Here is a 20,564-nt window from a genome sequence, read left to right on the forward strand (position 1 = left end):
AGCTTAATATTAATAATTCAAACAAGCAGGGTTTTTTTTTTTTTATTATTTTTACACTTTGAATAATTAGAGGCATCATTTTATAGTGAACTCCTCATGGCTCTTCAACTACGTACTAGTAGCTCATCTTCAAAATCAACTGTGATTTTTCTTTTTCTCTTTTTTTTTTTTTTTTTTTAAGTATGTACAAATCCACAAATCTTTTTCGGGAAATACCAACCACAAGTATTCAGGAATCCTAAAAGAGCAGGTAAAATCATCATAATTCACCTCATAACAAATTGTATGCATTCAAAGGACAGATCCCATGTAAAGCATTTAAAAAAACGATCAATTAAGACTGTGTAAAAAGACCGGAGCTAGTATTACTCTTAAGAATCCTTAAAAATCAAGGAAAACTGCACTTATTGGGGTAAGTACAGTCTAGCAAAGAAAAAAAATGTTTTAGTGATGAGAGCAGAGAGGAGCAAAGAATCTACTTCTACTGTTTAATCACCTTAGTCTAATAACCTGAATAAATTAAAATCTTGCCCCACTTCATAGATACTAATGGGGGATTTAGGACAAGCCTGAAAAGTAACAGACAAATTTGTCATCTCTAACTGTACGTCATTCTTTTTTCTTTATTGTTTTATTAAGTTCAATTCTGTGATCACCTATCAGATGCTCCTTTTATATGACTGGCAATAATGACAGAAGCGTGACTGTAGCTTCCACCCATTTAAAGGCGTCAAGACTGATGCAGGCCCCACTCTGCAGCTCACCGACGACCGAAACTTCTTTCCGGTAGGAGTAAATTTGTGCCACTTGCTTTTGTGATAGAGAATCAGAATATCAACAGTTCTATTGAGAGAGATTAATTCTGACCGTTTCCATTTGGCATTTCTGATAAAGACTTTTCTTAATGGAGTGTTACTGGTGGGCTGCTAATCTACAGAGCACAGAGCTGCTCCCGTGGTTTGTGGGTTTTCCCCTGATGCCTCGTGCTCTGCTGCTGGCCCAAGGATTCCCTGGATGGTCCTCATCGTGAGTTTGGGGAGTAGTGAAGAGATTTGGCTGTATATCAAGACAGTTTCAGTATCTACATTATGAACTCATGGGGTTCGTGACTTTTGGTTCCTTTGCGTTTGGATCGTCTTTTAGTCTTTCCAATTTCAGTGTAGTGTTTACTCAGGGCCGTCAAGTGACCCGAATGAAAATCATCCTTGAAGTTACAAGAAGTCAAGAAGTAGACATTCTAAAAGCTCCAGCAGGAGTTATTCGCCCCCGGAGCTTTGAGGGCTCGAGAGCAAGAGGACTGCCAGAATCCACACAGGGATAGGAAACAGGATTTTATCCACGGCACGGAGCCCCGGGCTAGGAATGAAATTGTCCTCATGGCAGCTTTGCCACAATAGCCCAACTACCCGAAAGATTTTGCCAATACGTACGTGATATACTAAATATGTTCATAGTTTTCTATTTGGAAGACCGCGATTATTTAAAATTCCTCTACTCTCTAACTACATACAAACCAACCCCAATATGATTGAAGTCATGAAGATAGTTGCGTAGATAGAAAAATAGCAAGTTTCACACCGTTCCTCAAAAATTATAGAACGTTTCCCTGGATGTGGCTCAGCAAACATTTCCAGAGACAAACAGCAGAGACATTATGATGAATACAGTGGGTTTCTGCAAGTAGTAAGGGTAATAAACACTATTTACAGATACTGTATTTTAATTTGTTGGCTGTTTAAGCATGATACATATAGCAGAAATAAATAACTTGTCGGCAAGAATTTTTGTTAGAATTACCATCCAAGTCACATCCATTGCCTGAAAACTCAATTATTCCATAAAGCCAGGGAACTGTGGTTTCTTTTCTAAATGGTAAACTGAATATAATTTATCTGCATGTGGCCATCATTTACCATATTAACAATTAATCTCAGACTCAGCAAAAAAAAAAAATCACTAAATGCTAGGAGGAAAAAGATAATTACCATCTAGCAATACTTGACTCTTCATGGGATCTCGTCCAGCTGACAAATTTAATCAGTTTAGATATTAACAAGATTCTCCCTACCATGAAATTTGAATATGTGATGAGCCAAGACTATTTACAAAATTTTTTCACTCTTGTTCTATATTACAGAATTATAAAAATATTTGCGGAAAGCTATTTTTTTTTTTTCCTGTATTTTTTAACAATTACACGGGTCAGACCTTTACCTACCTATCCAATACCACGCTGAACTGAGACACTTTGTCTTGGGAAATACAACTAACCAGTCAAACCTAGGACTCTAGGGCTAAAACTGACTTTAAAGAGGTGATTCTCCATCACTACCAAGAAACTTTTAAACAAACATTCATTGTCTTTTATTGATCAACGGTGTAAATCACTAATTGAAATCCATATTTAAGACTTTCCTTTTTAAACTAGATAAATCTCTGTTGGCTAGTTGGTTTTTTTTACAGAATTAAGCAGTCTCTGAATATTAGTTGTCAGATATATATAAAAAAAATGCACACGTGCTTTCTACTTTTGCTGAAAACTAGAACCTGTTAACTTTAACGGCCTACATGCAGAATTTTTAAATTTTATTTTAAAAAGATAAAGGAGTTTTTGGACTCAATTAAACAAATTATTCAAACAGATTGCCCAAGTCAGGGCTCAAACACCTGAAAATTCCTCCACTTCCATGGGATGACGTAAGTACCACCGGGCTCTGCCACTGCTCAAGTTTCTACACAATTAGTTTTCATATAAATTGCACATGGGAAAAATATTTGTAAATATCTCTCTAGAAAGTTTTAAGAGTAGGTTTTTAAAGATGCTAGAAAGCAAGAGCATCCTGAAGAGCTCGGAAATTCATAAATAAGCTTTAAACAAAAAAAACTTTTTTCAGTAGATGAAGGAAATGACCTGGTCTTCCCGTATTGTCACATGCCACCTTCATGTCCGATCAGCCCCAAGAAACAGGGGAAAGTAAATAGGGATAGAAGGATTAAATGTTGTATTGTGAACGTGAAAACAAGTAGACTGTGCACAGCATCACAGCTCAGAATGCTCCAAATAGATATATATCTTTGACGATAGAAGCAAGATACTGTTTTAAGCACTTTCCTGCTTATGCTGATACTGGAGTCGCTTCTGAAGCTAGCACGGATGCCGAGGCAGCCAAGTGAATCCTTATTGCTAAGATCCGAGCACATTCTGTCGATTTATCTGTCTATAACAACTTTGTTCCACATAGAAAAACTTTCTATTCGAGGACGTAGCGCTGTGGTGAGGCTCACTACACTATCTGACGGCTGAAAAACGCATTCCGTTTCCCTTAGGTCAGCCTAAAAAACCAAGGTGCTTAAAGCTGTCTGGCAGTGCCTGGGGCCATCCCCGAAGTGCTGTGTTGTTTCTCCATGTCATCCACCTGCAGAAATCATTTTAAGAGCTGGTACGCTGGAGTCCGTGTACCTACCTATAACCGGATTTAGCTGCACGATATTCCCACCCTACCCGAGGCAAGTAGAAAGAGGGCTTGAGGCTGGAGGGTTTCCCAAGCAGGGCGTAATATCCAAGCAAAGCCTTCCGTCTCGTGTCTTCGGTGAGACTCAAGCATGGGCTTAAACATTTGGACAAGCAAAACCTCAGCTATTGTTCGCATCCCAGAAGTACACCGAGGACACTGCCAGTTTCCACAAAGAGGCTGGAAGGATTTGAACTTTTAAGGCTATTTCACTGTCATCACTTACTGGGAACGAAGAGAATGGGCGAATTGTTCTGACTAAGCAATTAGAGTGCAACATTTTATGTTAATCTATTACTCTCTTTTGGTTTTTTCCTAAGTTTTCACGCAGAAAAATATTTTAGAAAGCAGTGATACGTCAAATTCAAATACATGTTTATTCTCCTAAACATTCCATTTTGCAGCCATCCAGAAAGCTCGCATTACACGCCTATGTGCTCATGCCAAAAGGTTCAGTATCCCCTGCTGAACCCTAGAACTACAGATTACCATTTGTCTGTGTCTTTGTACCCTTGTCACAACCAACCTGGTCACGTGCACCGTACCTAGAAAGCACCGAGAAGACAAGTAGCCAAATGTAGGCAATCCGGTGCTTCCATCAAAGGTATCGGACTTTACAAACAACAAATTCCCAAACCTCAGTGCTGGTCCAGGAGAAACTTCCTGGAAGCCTCCGTACTTAATTATACCATGAAATGTAAAAAAAAAAAACAAAAAAAAAACCACACAAAAAAACCCCACAAAAAACCCCAAACCACCACAATTTCTGGCAGTAAAACCGTAATAAGTTTTTATGGATCAGCTGTGTTTAACTTGTGATTACACTTGACTTTTCTATATATTGAAGTCAGTAGACCAGGACATAGTGAAAAGGACGAAGTGTATCCTTATGATTCAGATTCCAAAATGCTGCCATTCTGTTTGGGAAATTCTAAAAGAAAATGATCGTGTAAGTCTCCAGGGATTGGAACAGATACATATTGATAATAAAAAAAGTGTTTGCACTCCATCAGAAAAAAAGAAAAATACTGAGGACTTTTTCTTCCTCTACTGTTCAAGGCTTAAGAATTTTTCCATCACGAATTTGGATTTAATTGTTTTAAATAACCACTTTTAGACTTCTGGTTTTATATCATTAAAACTCTCACAAATGACCGAATAGGTTTGAAAACTGCATCCAGCGTTTCTCCGCTAAGGGAGCTGACCACGAAGAAGGTTTATAAAGACTGCTGACTGTAAATTCTAATTCAGATGTGGTCAGAGCTTTACATACGAAAGAAAGAGATGTAAGTGCTGTTAATGCCAAAACCACCTCAGTGATTGCTGCCTGCGGTACCACCGAGGACCGCACCGCAGCGCAAACAAACGCCACGTTACGATGTTAATTCCTGGCACCCGAAACTTGTAATCATGGTGACGGTTTCATTCTTTCTTTGAACTATCCTCGAGAATGCAGTTACTTATCTTCTAAGGTCAATAAAGCAACCATTGGGAGCAAGGCTTGGATTTTTTACATCATTTTTACTAGGAAGTACCTAACAACTTCCTTTCACCAGCACGTACACACCTAAGATCACCACGGCCACTGTAAATAGCTGGTCATGACAACAAAAGTTTTTCCTTTTCCCATGAAGTTCGATTTCTAAGATGTTCTTTTAGCTGCCTAAACAGATTATGGGAACTGGTACCAGTCAGCTAACCCAACCATGGTGGCACTTCATAGTTTAATTAGGGTTACCAATTCAATGGTTACTGAAGGCTTGGAGTATGTTTTGAATACCCGGGGGCTTTAAGTTGCTACCGTTGAACTGTGCAAGAAGAACTATCCTTGGCCAAGTGTGTCAAAGGAGAAAAAAAATTATTTAAGAACTCCAGCAGGTCTAATAAATATTGCATCTATTATTAACCGAATTTTACTTTAACGGTTCATTTAATTAATATGCCGTAAAACACTTACTTCAGAATTACACAGCCTGTACCGGTAGGAGGAGCCGTCCAAAACACTTGAATGCGTGTTCTCCTTCTGGGTGTGCTCTCAGTAACAGCAACAGGACAATTACTCATGAATTGTGTTTCCTCTTCATCGATGATCTACGGAAATACAAAGAGAAGAACGTGAAAAGATGGGGACAGACGCAGCCGACGTCCCTCGAATATGTTTCCTCCGTTCATGCTGTCCTTCGGTGGGATCATCGCTAACACGCTCTGCTTAGCTCAGCGCTATGCTAAAGTTATTTATATCATGCAGATCGCTCACTGAAATGAAAACAAAAAAGCCCACAAAATAAAGACAGAAGAACAAATCAGTTCTAAGTGAACAGAAGTTAGTCCTTTCCGAGCGTGGGGGCAAATAAGCCTTTTTGTTGATTCTGATTACTGGAGTTTCCTGAAAATGTTAAAGAACTGAAAATCATAAAAGATGCATCAATTTTTATTTATTTATTTATTTATTAATATGGCGACTGGTTAGGACAGATGGAACATGCTAGAGAATAAAGGGTTTCAGTTTGTTTAAATTTTGTTTGCTTTTTAAACTAATGTTTGTTTAAACAGTAAGGTTCTTAAGGTTTCAAAAGAATCTCCCGGTAAAAAGAAGTAATATGTGAATCATAACAATTTCTAATTCGGAAATCATTATTTAGATCAACCTGCACACGTTTTTGCTTTTTTGATTGACTGATTGATGTTTAACCTCGGAGTTTGAGGTTTAAATGGTAGAAGTCAACACAAAACCAGAGAGGTTGATTTAGAACTGGTGTTCTAAGGATTTTACTCCAAGGTGTCTGTGACAAAATAGTTTTCTCGCTACATATGTGCTTCGTGGATTGTACTTTAAGCCTTCTGTTCATCAGATCTCAAAGAAAATCCGTCAGGAGCTGCCAAGCTGTACTTGGAAACAGGCAATTGCTGGTATGTTGCAAAATTTATCTTCAAAACCACTCAGTGGTCCACTTTCCTTCGATGAAGCCACAATTCACGCTACATTGGGTCAAGATTTGGGCAACGAATTACAAACCTTACCGTTTTGGGAAAGAAACTCTATTTATCAATAACAAAACTCAACTCTGAAGGAGTTTTTTCAGAACTATGGTTCTAATAGCACATACACCTTTAACAGATTATAATTTTTTAAAAAAGGCTTTTGACAGTAAACATAACTTTAAACAAGTGTTTTGACAGAAAAATTGCTATTTCACACTCTGAAGAAGTGGCAGTATCTAGTTAGGCTAGATCTGCTTTAGAGAGCGGGCATCTACATTGATACTGCCGGCGTTCCCAAACGTTTTCAGCTGAGCCAACAACCAATTTCTGGTTTTCCATGGCAGAATGAAGAGGCACTGGCACAAAGGAGTGCTGAGAAACTCTGGTCAGTAGGGCAACGGTTAATGAGTTTTAAACCTAAACCCATTGATACTCTTCAACTTCTTTTAATACTTTGTAGAATCGGTGTAACTAAACACAATGTGTACAGCTACTACTTGATTAGGTTTTAATTAACATGAATTACTGAGAAGCACGGGATCTAGCGTAGGCTTAAGCTGGCACTGCACGGTTTCTACTTCCACTTGATACATTTTAATGCACTTAAGCATCAAGAAATCCCGTATTTACAATCCTGTCGTGGCCATCACCTGTATTTATTCTGTCTGTCTTATTCCTGAAACAGTTAAATAAAGAATTTAAACTGTTTACTTTTCTCTCTCAGAAAGGTTGTCTCAATGATTCAGGACCGTATCAATTGACCTTTTGTGCATATCTCACCGTAATTCATTCTCAATCCAAACTCAATTTTGGTGGAAGCTTTGAGTGAAGAATGGGTGATTTTATACTATCGCATACAAAATAAATAATATTGTACATTATATAAAAGCAGGATATTGAAAGGGCTCTTAAGAGGTCATCTGAAAGTTCTTAAAAGGATAGTTTTCCTAGAAAAACAGAACTATTGCAAATTACTGTAAATGTTATCCTAGCTCCGTATTCTCTTTTCAGGTGCGAACTGCTGCTGTGATATCATAACTCACACTCTTGGATAAAAGCTTTAAAAATATGTTCAATTCGGGTCAAGAAACGTTAAGTTATTACAAAGCCTAAATAGACTGATCACAAAGCTATTGAATGATCAATGACCCTTTCACACATGTCGATTTTTCCGGACCTAGTTTAGTTCTTGTCTGACACACACTTCATCAATGAATGTTTCTTAAGAAGCCCAACTGAAATGAACTCGTGTTCTCAAAGGGCAGAACTGCTATTTCCAGTTGACAAGAACTCAGCTGCTTTCATATCCCTAAATATCATTCCTCCAGCAGTCATCGCTGTAGACCCATCTGTGATGCATTTGCACGTTCAGTAAATTCTGGTCTCCAGGTGATTCCATCCTGCTTTGCCCCCCAACAATGAATGGAATCACCAGGAACAACAAAACCAAATCTAACAACTAATACTTAAGAAAGAAGTTGTGAGCAAATGTGAGTAGCTATTACGAGTCAAATTCTTGGTTACCACAAAACAAGAACTTGAAATATTTGTTTGAAGTCTAGACACTCGTTAGGTTGGAGCACATCCACACCCTTTTCCAGTAGCAACTAATGAACACAGAGATGCAGACATATTTTGCACTTCTACGTCCTACCCAGTTCCCGCAACCTAGCAAGTTAGGAATTTTCTCAAGAAATAGAGATGCTTATAATGAAATAACTTTCAAGTTCTGGTTGCATTTTAGAACATAATCCTGGAAGAACAGGAAGTGGTTGAACCTCAGGGCTATATCACAATTTCCTGCATCCCTAACCATCAAAGCAAGACGACTTATGCAAGAAGTGTCACTTGGAAAAACTGACCATAAAAGAATAAGGTCCTCCAAAGAGAGTTCCTTTGAAGAAAAATTAAGACAGAAGCTTTCTTAATAAACATTCCTAGTGTTTACACAATACAGTAAAAACCTTCAAACTAGTTGGAAATGCTCCAACGACAGTTCATCTGAAAGAATTGAAGTTATATTAAGATATTCTATAAAACTCAAAAGGATTATCCAGATTCTAGGACTGCAGATAAACACATCTCAAAGACATTTGTTAAAAAGATGTTTTGTTTTGTTTTTTAATAAAGAAACGAGCGTCCATGGACACGGAAAAGTTCTTGGGGCGATACAGAAAGGGTTCACTACTTACACAACAGGATTCCAAACGACGTGATATTTTAGGGTGGTGGGTGAGTTATTGCAATCGCACGTATCACAGGAGAAAGCAATAGTGTCCTGGCCAACTTTGGGGAGAAGAAAAAGACACCAACTCTGAAAATAATACAAGACTGATTTTTCTTCTGGAATTAAGTCAGACCACATAGGCATGAAGGAAAAACCGGCAGGGAAAAGGCACGCAGATTAAAAGGTAGCGTTTGCAAAATTACGGTTTCTAAACCCCGGGTTATCTGCAATGGGAATCCTTTCATTTTCAGGAATGGGGCAGTAAATTAACTACATGTTGGACAAAAATCCTCAAAACGAAAATAAACACTTGGCCAAAGAATCCGAGATATCAGAGAGGGGGTTGATCTCTATGTGACTAATTCTTTTGAATCCACAAACGCAATGACGTTATGTCTTAATGTTCTGCTTAGTTTATGGTGTAGAGAGTGACGGTTTGGGGTTGGGTTTTGTTTTGGGTTTTGGGTTTTTTTTTGGTTTGGTTGTTTTCATTTTCTTTCATTATGATTATAGTGTTATTGGACCAATTTATTCCTTCAGGGAAACTAGTGTAAATCCTGAACAAGACCCTTGGAGTTAACCTGGACTTGAACGAGTGCCACAGAAAGCAGAATTTGACTGATCTTAGGTAAATCTACAAACACAGAAGTAAGGATGTGAAAAGGGAGAATTTACCAGATCCAGACTTAGTCCTACATTCTTTGCATATTCTAAACATTGATGAGGTTGAGGACGAGTGTTGGGTGTTCCTGAAAAGCAGGACTGGGTAAATGCTTAGTCGTTAAACAGATGAATGAGCGGTTTTCTTTTCTCAGAATTGGAACATTTCATGCTGACTGACAGAGCTTGCTGTCTGGTTCTGATTTCTAGAAACTGTCAGTCAAATAAACAAAACCAGGCAGCCGCCCTCTCTATAGTTTAATTTATATCAGGTGGTTTTTTTTTTTTTTTTTTTTTTTTTTTTTTTTTTTTTAATGTCAAAACGCTAATATACCACAAAGAAAGGCATTAGCATCAAGTACAAAAGGAGATGAAGTTACATAAATCCTCTACTGGCTTGTGTCCAGTTCCTTAGTTTAAGCCACTGGCTAGGATCTTCAGCACCGTTTCTTGTTCTGTGGACACATCATCGCTTTCCACCCACTGAAACAGCTGTTCTACTGAACAATTGAGTTCTTAAAAAAAAAATAAAAATAAAAAAAACACCCAAACCACCAGACAAAGTTCACAAGATAAGCATTTTTGTGGGCAGTTTTCTTCTTTGGAAAAGCTAAAAAGGAATCTGACTCCCATAATGTTGCAAAATTATCTTCTCCTTGAGGAAACTTTCCCATTATAAAAAGAACATTGAGTCTACATAATGGTAATAATATTTGGCCTTTAGGGATTAATCTAGAACAGAACTTATGATGTGGAATGGAAAACTAATGATGTACAAAGTTAGTTTTAAAAAATTCTACCTCAAAGATACGCTTCGCATAGCCAATTTCTTTGACTAAAGGACACGGTATTTTCTTTAGTGTCGTTATGTAGAAGAATCAGAAGTGGGACTTCTCATGAAATGTCAGTAATCAATCTTGATGCTGACTATGATTCAAAGCTGTTGAGCACTTCCGAGCCCTGCTGGACTCCCAGTAAGATCTTTAGCACTGCACCAGAAGACTGGAGTTTTCTGATAACTGGCCACACCCTTGGGCACTGGAGAAAGGTGTGCAAAGCTATCGAAGAAAGGCACCGATAAAATACACCCGTAGATTATCAGTATGTTCCAGTCACTTCTAGCACACATTCTACATAGATTTCTTACAATATTGGAACTGGGAATCAAATGTAGTGCTGTAATCATTACCTGAGCACAAACTTTATCAAATGAAGAAGAAATGTATTAGATGACACGATGGTAAGTTGTGTGAAAGCAGTAACAACACAAGTTACACGCCTCTACCCACATGTCTTTGTGTGTCCATCTACCTGCTCACTTTTCATCCTAAAGACCATGTAGTTGGAATCACGGAGGGGAGGGGGGATGATGGGGTAAGGACCCTTCCTGTTCTACAAATAAGTACGATGCCAGACAGTGAGATCAAGTCTGGGGTGTATAAATCATCTTCCAAAACACATAATTAAAAAAAACCCCAAAAAACCCAAAAAAAAGAACACAAAACCCAAACCTAAAAACCCCAAACAAACCAACCGTGATTCCAACTACATGGTCTTTAGGATGAAAAGTGAGCAGGTAGATGGACACACAAAGACATGTGGGTAGAGGCGTGTAACTTGTGTTGTTACTGCTTTCACACAACTTTTTAAAAGAAACTTTCCAAGAGTTCAGCTAAAGTTAAAACAAGCTACTGAGCCAACCCTGAATCCTGTACGAGACTAATGCCTTGAAGTGTCCCAAAAACTTCTGCTCTAAGAATCATACAGTCACACTGTACTACACGTTGCTCGTCAGTCTAACCAGACCTCAGAGCTGTATTACACCTACCACGGGGCAGGAGCGAGGTTATCCCAAGGCACAGCTCAAACAAAAGGAGGAAGAAAACCGCTCAATGTGACAAGAACCTGAAATGCATTAAAGATAAAGCACTACCCTGTCAAATGTTACACGAAACAACCTTTCCTGCCTGAGAGACTGTCTATGGAAAGCTTCACAAAACCAGCCATTTCTTTACTTAATCCAATATATGCAAAAAGACAAGATGTATATTGACAGAGACAGATCACAATAACCTGACAGCATTCACTGAACGTAAAGTGTTATACCGTATATTTTTTCTGGAGTTTGAACCACTCTCAATCAACGGTGCAACACGTTGAATTGAAAGGATTATGCTGAAGACAATGTTTGTAAAATTAAAATGGCCAATTAAGTAAAAGCTCTTCATGAAACTCAACAGATGAACGAACGCAGACTGTTGTAAACTGAGAGAATTTTAAGTAGTCACTAAAGCGTGGATTTAAGGTCCAAACTTTAATCCCTGTTTCCTATAAATTTTTCTCCTTGACTGTAACATCAACATCTATGGGAAAAAAATGGTTGGGTAAAATGATTTAAGCTATTTTATCAGAGTATATTGCTGTGAGTTTTGACAGCTAATTCAGCTTTTCCCAGATAACATATTAGTTTTATCATCTCTAACAGAGAAACTATATTAGGCACAGAAAGCTGTTGTGATTCTCATAGATGTAAAACTGACTGACTTCCATCCATAACTCTGTAAAAAGTAGCTGTTTTGATTCAGAAAAATCCTCTGGTTTCATGTTAATAAAACACTGAATTCCAGCAAGGGCAAATTCTTTTTAAATAGTATAAAATCCCTCGACAGATAAGTTTCTTAACACATCCAGTACTATCCAACAATCCTCATCAGAAACGGGGAATTATTTTGTAGGCTGAACGTACTTTTCACACCTTGGCAGAAAGATTTCAAGCGCACCAGTTGACTCTTGCCAAAGAGAGTGCCCTGGCATAAGCATCAGAGCATACAAATTAGTCGCAGAATTAGGGACGTCAGCAGGAGTAAATTGTGTGAAGGAACGTCTTGTGAACTCGTGCACAAAAGCAATGAGTCACTCTGTGCCTTGCATGACAAATGCCTTGACTTTATTCTTCGTGCTTTGTGTTCGGTCTACGCAGCTCCTTTCACAACATTTGAAATGATGCACGAGGATTCTGGGCAAGATTGAAAATTTAAGTTTCAAAGAAACGGGACTTTTGGCTCACCTTGATGTATAATTTAATCGAGTTAGACCTAAATCTAGAGTAAATTTACTGAGGTCAGACTCTATGCTGAACAATTCACACACATTCACTTGTGGGCTGGGGTTTGGGTTCAGTTGGTTTTTTTTCCCCGTTCAGGCAGTAGTTAAAAGCCTGGACTTGCTTTTCAATGAAATTAGGGTTCCTTTACGGTCTAAATATAGTTTACATTTGGAAGCGTGACACAAGCAGATGAAAAAAGGGCAAATTTTATGAACGCTTAGTCAAATAAAAAATAAGAACTGTTACTTTCAACAGTCTGTTGCAAGGATTAAGAAGCAGAACTGACCTATCGCAGCCCTAAACCAGAATAACCTGTGAGGGTGATGGGGACACCGAGCAAGGCTCTGCCCTGGCCATCTTTTGCTGGCCCCCAGGAACAGAGTCAGCATTCATCAGAGGAGTCATCTAGCTGCAGTTCCCTCCACCTGGGCCAAGGCCAACCCAAAATAGCAGCTGTAGAAAATAATTCCAAAATTTAAAAAAAAAAAAAAAAAAAAAAAAGAGCACAACCACTTAGGCTTCTCAGTGGCTCTCACGGATTTCTACTTTCTCTCCCTCCTTGTAACCAGAAGATCAGAGTGCAAACGATTCATGCAAGATCACAAAGCTAACATAACTCATTTCAGATAAGACTATAACCACAATAAACTTCAAAGATACGTGCAGCAATCGTTGTGTAATACTCTTGCAGAGGGATTATATCTATATAATATATATAGTATACCCTGATGTTATTTTGTCAAACTATTTCAGTATGAAGATCATTTATTTGGAAAAAAATAACCACTATTTCCACCTGATACCAGATTTTCACAGAGGGGGGATAAAAAAAAAAAACTTTTGATAGGTGATGTCTCAAGCGCCTTCAGCCTGGGAGAAATGTTGCTCAACAATCACTTGTTACAGCAGTAAAATCTTCAAGATTTTTTATATTTCTTGTGCAGCCGCTACAGTTAAGGCCTCTCATTTAAGCCTACAATGCACACATTTTTCTGAAAAGAAAAAACACCCTGTTGCCATCTCTCCTAAATATATTTCCTGCCCTTTTATTTAATTATATATAATGCAATTATCTTCCTCATATTTAAGAGTCCATTTTAATCCGATTTTCTAGATGGATAAAGCCATTGGAGGGTTGTGTAAAGAAACAAATGCTTTCACAGCTTCATAAAAGAGATTATAAAATAAGGCCGCGTGGATACAACACTTGACTAGAAGTAAAATGACTTCTATTACTGAACAAATTTCTCAAATCACTTTAGTGCAGTCTCTTTCTCAACTGCGAAGTGAGGATATAGACATTGAGCTCTTTTTTTCAGAACGATATATTAAATGCTGTAAAAAAAAAAACCCCATACCTATTTTTATCTTTAACAACTTGTTATGCCTCAGATTGCTCTCAGACTTCATAAAGAAGAGTTCTTTGATTAAATAGGAGATGCCAGATCTCCAGCCTGCTCTGGGATGTGCCAATAGTTCAAATCAGATGGAAAAGTGGCTTAGAGAGTCAACTAGAAATTCAAGTCAGGGAATTCCATGGAAGCCATAAAGTTGGGGTGGCCCCCCTGCGTACCAAACCCTTCGTCTCGATTTTTGTAAAAAGAACAGCCAAGTTGTGTCAAAGATCTCCCAGCCTGGTGCACTGATGCCCACAGAAGCCAGTAAGCAGAACAAAAACAAACCTGGCAGAACTCCAGTTCGACAACTGCATCTTTTACACAAGAGTGCTTTTTCAGCGCATCGAGGGATTGTAGCACGGCTAATTTAAAATGGAAACTTAAATATTTCTAAAAAAAAACCCAAACCCAAACCCAAAACACTGAACCTTGTTTTGCGAAAAATGCTTATATTTTCATTTGGCTGCACACTGGGATTAGAAGACAAATTTATTTACTTATTTATCTTGCAAAAGCTCAGGGACAGTCTAGTAAAGCATGGCCTGGGACTAACATCCAAGACTCTACTTCCCGATCTGAAAGATGCAGATTCATACACCCATTCTGAATCAGACAATTCCCTGGCAGTGTGAGTTTTTAACGAAAGGAATAACCTTCAACCAGTCTCTTTTCCGATCCGTTCTACCTCACATATAAACCCACTGAGCCAAAGGGAAAATCTGGCTTGAAGTCAGGCAATGAAAGCGCTGATCTGTCTTCAAATCTCTGCTCTGTTTATTTTGATGACCTTCCCTCCAAGTTGCAAAGCCACACTCTTCCCTGCTGGCCTAGTGAAGTGTTTTACAAAGCAGAGGGATGGATCCAAGAGTAAGAGACTGGGAGAAATCAATCCTGAAATAGAACGTTGCTGCTTGGAGGAACGCTCCAGGGCTGCAAAATTCCACGGTGCCATCCCTGTTCTAATGACTCAGACACTTGAACCTTCTTTCCAACCAGACTGAAAACCCTTTGATGCTTGTGATGGACATCTTCTTTTGACTGGAAATTATATCTGGATGAAAGTTCTCCCAACAAAGAAAAAAAAAAAAAAAAGTGAAAAATTGATATATTCCATTAAAAGGATCACTATACTGGTGTTTCTTTCTGAAGAGACAAGAAACCAAAACATTTCCCCCAAAATATTGAGAATCCCTTCTGACATTGGTTTGCTGGTCCAGGACTAAGATCACATCAGTTCTGAGAGTGCTAACTTAGAAGTTTTTAAAATATTCAATTAAAAACAAATTACAAAACTCCTTCTGCATTTATTTCTAATCCTTACAGACCAATGCCCTTGTTTGAAAAGGGATAAACCAGACAGACCTCTGAGCTCCCTCCCTGGACTTGGCCTAGTCCTGCCCTAGGGCTCATCACTGTATAGCGCATCTCCATCCAGAGTTGATGTTTAAGTAGCATGGGCACACTGGCCGTGTTACTGCATCTGGCAGCGCCAAAACTTCACAGACAGCTTTTAGTGAATAAAAAGATTAATCCTTGGTTGTCACAGAGGGCCACTCATGCATGCAGAAGCACATACACGTTAACCAGCCTCTAACAATACATTAAAAATATTCTCCACATTTTACAAACCTGTATAGTAAAGAATTAATTCAGATCCTTTCTCAGCACTAAACAAGGATTTATGAATACCCACCTAAAACAACTTTTAGGTCTTATGCTAAGCACGCAATTGAAGGTCATTAAAAAGTCCGGAGCTCGGTACCTTGCAGGACTAAATCCAGGATAAATTAAAGTTATGTTTACGGACATGCTTGTAGAAGGCCGAAGGACTATCTGGATTGCTGTGAGGACATACTTTAGCTAAAAAATCCCCAGAAATCAGCATTTATATTTTTGCTATACGCAAATCAAAATATTTTCAGCACATTTGTAATAATTTGTCAAAACTATATGAAGCTTTTCGTACTAGTACTAGGATTTTCCTTTCTGCAAGTGTCGTGACCTGCCTAAGCCCACGTGCCTTTGCTTCTGTCAATGCACATAATTCTTTGCACAAAAATACCATTTTATAAATGTTTCAAAGGATATGCCTTCACTGCGACTAATAGAGATTTCATTAGTACGGATCTCGTCATCATTCGAGGCCAGTCAATAACATATTTTAAAATTCAGAGCTCCAGAGCTACTGTTCACCATAAGAATAAGCTTTAAGCACTCAAACAGCTGAGAGATGTAAATAACTAAAACACTGACGTTCCCATGTTCACGATTAAAAAAAAACCAAAAAAACAAAAAACAAAACACAAAGCATGATCTACTCCTAAATTCACCATCCTTATCATTAGTTCTAGAAAGCTTAACTAACAGCAGTCAGGAAAACAGGACGTTCATATCAGAACAAACCACACGGACTGGGTTGAGAGTCATCATCGCCGCATTTCGGTAGTCCAGTACAGGTGGTGTTAACGACACTGCTGTCAGAGCTCTTCCCTTCGAAATTAATTACGTGATTAGCTTTTGATAAGATTATCATTCTTCACATACTGTTGCTGCAATTGTATATTGCCAATACATTCCGCATCACAAGGAGCAATGCACAGGTAACCTGAGTGCAAGGGAAATACTTGCTGTGGGCTCTCACAGAAGACACGGCCCTTATCTTCTGCTCACGCTGGCACTTACCATTTACATTTCTAGGGCAAGGAACTCCGGGTTCATTGTCAGTTCAATTTAAAACTCGGGAATCGCCATTTTTATTTCAGGAACAATATCTCAGAATAGAACAGCGCCGAAGGACCAGTCAGTCAAAGGAAAGTGAATGTTAAATTTGAGGAGACACATAAAATACCAGGTAAGGAAGAAATTTCGTAGTGCCCAATGACACACAAAGCTTTTCTACTGAAGCCACGCTCCTACATCTCGGGTTCTCCTTGCAGAATAATGGTAACAGCCTCCCCAGCCTTCCCCTCTCTCACATTTTTCAGAGTATTCATTGTCAGCCAAAGGAACTTTTTGTAAGTACGACTCTGCGGAGCACAAACTGCAATACAAGCTTAAACCTAGATGTGGCCTCCTTCCTCATATAGTCAATAATAATATTACTATAGAGGTGACACTTTCCTAGAATACAACATAACATTTGATGTAATGTACAAAGAAAACACCTCTTCTATTAGGTACCCCAGAACTGATGAAAGTAATTTGGAATACGCAGTAAAACGTGACTCCTCACATTTTACTAGATCAGCATTTCTCGGTTGCTTAGTCTGAAGGATAAATGAAAAGCCTGAACGTTTTAGAAAAATACTACACTACTCAGCATTATGGATATGCTGCCAAGAATAACTATCTCACTCGGAGCTCCTCATTTGAGTTAAGGAGGGATTTAAGGATTACAGAAAACACGTATTTTTAACGGCATTATTGTCCTGCTTGACGTTGGGAGTTCTGAAGCATCAGCAGCTCTGGCACACGTGTTATTCACGTTCCTCATGAATGTCTCAATGCCAAAATGTAAGTCACAACCTAGTTCACGCAGATTCCACGCAAATTCCCGTAGCCTTCGGATGGCTCCGTACAGAACACAATCCGTTTCAGAGAGATTCAATCCACCGCTAAAACCACATTCGGAGCAAAACCACCGGCGATCTGGAACTACGGAAATTCTGCAGATAAATTCAAGGCGGCATTTACCTCCTTAAAAGAGCTCTCGCACCTTTTTTGCCTCACAGTTTACATCAACTGTCAGACCAGGAATTCTGTTCGCACGGGAGAGCTGCGGAAAGGCAGGAAGGGTTTGTGGCACCACTGACAGTAGCTGTGAGCAATTAGAGAGCCCCCACGTTCTCCGTGTGTGTGTGCGCCTGCGCATCATAGGCAGAATCAAGAGAAAATAATCCAGGCTATAGCTCCTCGCACTGTTGATACGCCGGTGAAGTACCAACGCACAGATTCTCAAATTCTTTAGGAGAGCATCACAGACTGCGCAGTCTATTCACGAGCAATTCCCCTGCCTGCCTCCGTGTCCAAGGTTTTCTAATTTCACACTACCTGGAGTAGCCTACTGGTAAATTAAACCGGCTTGCTGAGAGTTTCGAGGGAAGCAAAAAGTTATGTTTTCTCCCCCCGCGGTGTGAGAGGATTCTGCTTCAGAAAGACACGCTGCTCTCAGTCAACAGCGAAGCCACACACTGGCAAAAAGGAGAGTCTCGTCGGTAGGCTTCAGATTTCTTTTCCAGAGTTCGGTGGGCTCGCTTCAAACATCGACTGAAGTCCAAGTGGATTAAGTGCTTGGGATGGAACAAAAGCCTCACACCACCAAATATTAAAACTGCATCTGTATTAAAACACGGTTTGGGCACTTTTATCTGAACACTGACTCGCACAAATTTTCATTATGGGAACAACGACACGAGTATCTGGAAAGAAAAGTAATTTAAAACTTCAAGGGTTGTGTGTGGTGGTTTTTTTTTTGTTTGTGGTGGTTTTTTTCGGGGGGGTTTTGTTGTTTGTTTGTTTTTTTTTTCCCAAAAAAGTTCTAAATTCTCTTGAATATAGCAGTATATTTCATCTTGGTATAAAATGTCTACTGGAGAGTTGTACAACCTTAAGGAAAATAAACATGCAGAAATGGATTCTGAAGACGACAACAAAACAGAACGACAAAGAACTTTGGTAAAAGCTCATAATAAAATTCTTCATAGCTCTGTAAATTGAAGCACTCTGAAAAAAAAAATGAGCTGTAAACCGAAATGGAACTGTATCAAATTGTACACAGATTAACACTGAAAGGACTAACAACTTTTGCCAGGTTTAAAAAGAAAAATAAGTAATATATGTATATATATAGTGGTATCTTGCTTTCATATTAATTCCAGGCAGGTGCAGTGGTAAAGCTGTGGCTTGTTCAATGCATCTCTCCGTCACTAAACACGGCCCGACAATCATCACACCTCAGCCAAGAAGCTTCCTCCTGTGCAGGTGGGCTCAAGTTTTACACCATTATGATTAGAGGAAATCAAGCCAAGAAAATAAGTGGCATCTTCTTGCGCAGACATCACTGCCTGTTTAATTTCAAAAAGCTACAAAACGTCTGTAAAACGCAAAGGGCTCCATCTCTGCTGTTGCATGAGCACATAAAATAGCGCTCCCACCCCACACGAGTACCGTAGCTCTTCAGAGCTCTCGGTGGATACGCTGGTTCCATTTTGCTTCGAGTGATAAATTGAATAAAACTGTTCACTTAGTTGTACTCCCGCATTAACTCACGGACCATGAATTTTGTCAAGTGCTTAACGCACCTATTTTATTTTTTTTTTTTAACCAAATTATGATAGGCAGCGATTTTGATAAACCCCTCTCCAAAATTATTTGGAATTTCTAAGCGCGTTTCCATGAACAACTGCATGGGGGACAGCAAATTTCTAAAGAGCAGAAGCAGGGTAAGACAGAGGCGAGGACAAAAACTAAGGTTTACTGTGCCGTCACAGGAGAGCTAAAGCTGCAAGCAGCTTTCCGAGCAACCCTATGTATTTGCGTTAGGCAAAGTTTTCATCTCCTGATCATTTGACGTGTTTTGTTTTGAAATACACGTCTTTATGCGTGTCACCTTTCTGGCTGTAAATAGACTTTCTAATTAAAAAAATTGTACTCTCATCTCGCCATACATGCAGATGACAACACAATTACCTTTAGAAAAAAACCCCACAACTTCGTCTCAATTTCAAAGGGATTTAATTCTGATGACTATGTACTTCAAGACTATCAAGCTGTTTCGTTTCAAATTTCATTAGGGCAAGAAGAACTTCAATATATACAGTCATAGACCGAGAGAGACACAAGTACATCTTTGGAGGAAAACACCCAGATTTTTGAAATATTCATTAAGAAACTAGAAAAACCCGTTTCCAAATCAATTTGACAAATAAAGAAAATTTAAAATTTCAGATCTCCAGCATCAACCACCTTTTCAGTAATAGCCCATCGCTACAAAACAGGCAAATGCGTATGGAATCGAGAACATGAAGAACAGAATAAATGATAATGTGAATTAAATGAGGAAAAGCTGTATTGATGCTGGCTCCGTTTCCAACGCTTTCCTTCATGACCTTAGCAAGCCAATTTCAAATAGAATAGATTTAAAAAAAACCCCAAAAAAACAAAAAACCACAACCCAGACATATTATTTCAAAGGTATCTTTTAAAATAAATTATATTTCTAATTGGCTTGGTAGCATTTCTCGCTACACACTGAAATTTAGAACTCCTACCACTACTAACTACAAGTAGTAGGAAAAACATTATTTTACACAATTTTCCAGTTTCGAAACATAATTTTGTCAAAACTATTTTTTCCCCCTGGAAATCCGTGATTTTGTTCAAACATCATTTTTAAGCATCTGGAAAAATTTAAATGTGTTCAAAACCATTCTGAATATAAATATTTTGATTTTTCATCACCTCAAGTATTGTTGCTTCACTATTTTATTATTTAGCTATTGTAAAAAAAATGTAATAAAAAGAATCGCAGATTTCGGTTTTATCTGCATGTAAAGTGCTGATGACTTTTCTATTGGAAATTTCCAAAGGGTTTAATTGTCTAACGAGTTTGCACTGTAGCATACTGCACAGGGAAAAAAATTCTTATTTCGACCAGGTTTTTTTTTGTTTGGTTGTTTGTT

General features: G+C 38.6%; 1 protein-coding gene across 1 annotated transcript in view; it reads right to left on the minus strand.

Annotated features, from left to right (window-relative positions):
- The window catches only part of LOC113481301 (spondin-1), a 159,969-nt gene that overhangs the window by 122,147 nt on the left and 17,258 nt on the right, over nucleotides 1–20,564 (minus strand). Inside the window, exon 3 of the mRNA XM_026850825.1 lies at nucleotides 5,470–5,603. Within this exon, the coding sequence (XP_026706626.1) occupies nucleotides 5,470–5,603 (134 nt within the window). The remainder of the gene's footprint in view (nucleotides 1–5,469; nucleotides 5,604–20,564) is intronic.

This window comes from Athene cunicularia, assembly GCF_003259725.1.
Source record: "Athene cunicularia isolate RWA chromosome 5 unlocalized genomic scaffold, athCun1 chr5_part3, whole genome shotgun sequence".
NCBI classification, from domain to species: Eukaryota; Metazoa; Chordata; class Aves; order Strigiformes; family Strigidae; genus Athene; species Athene cunicularia.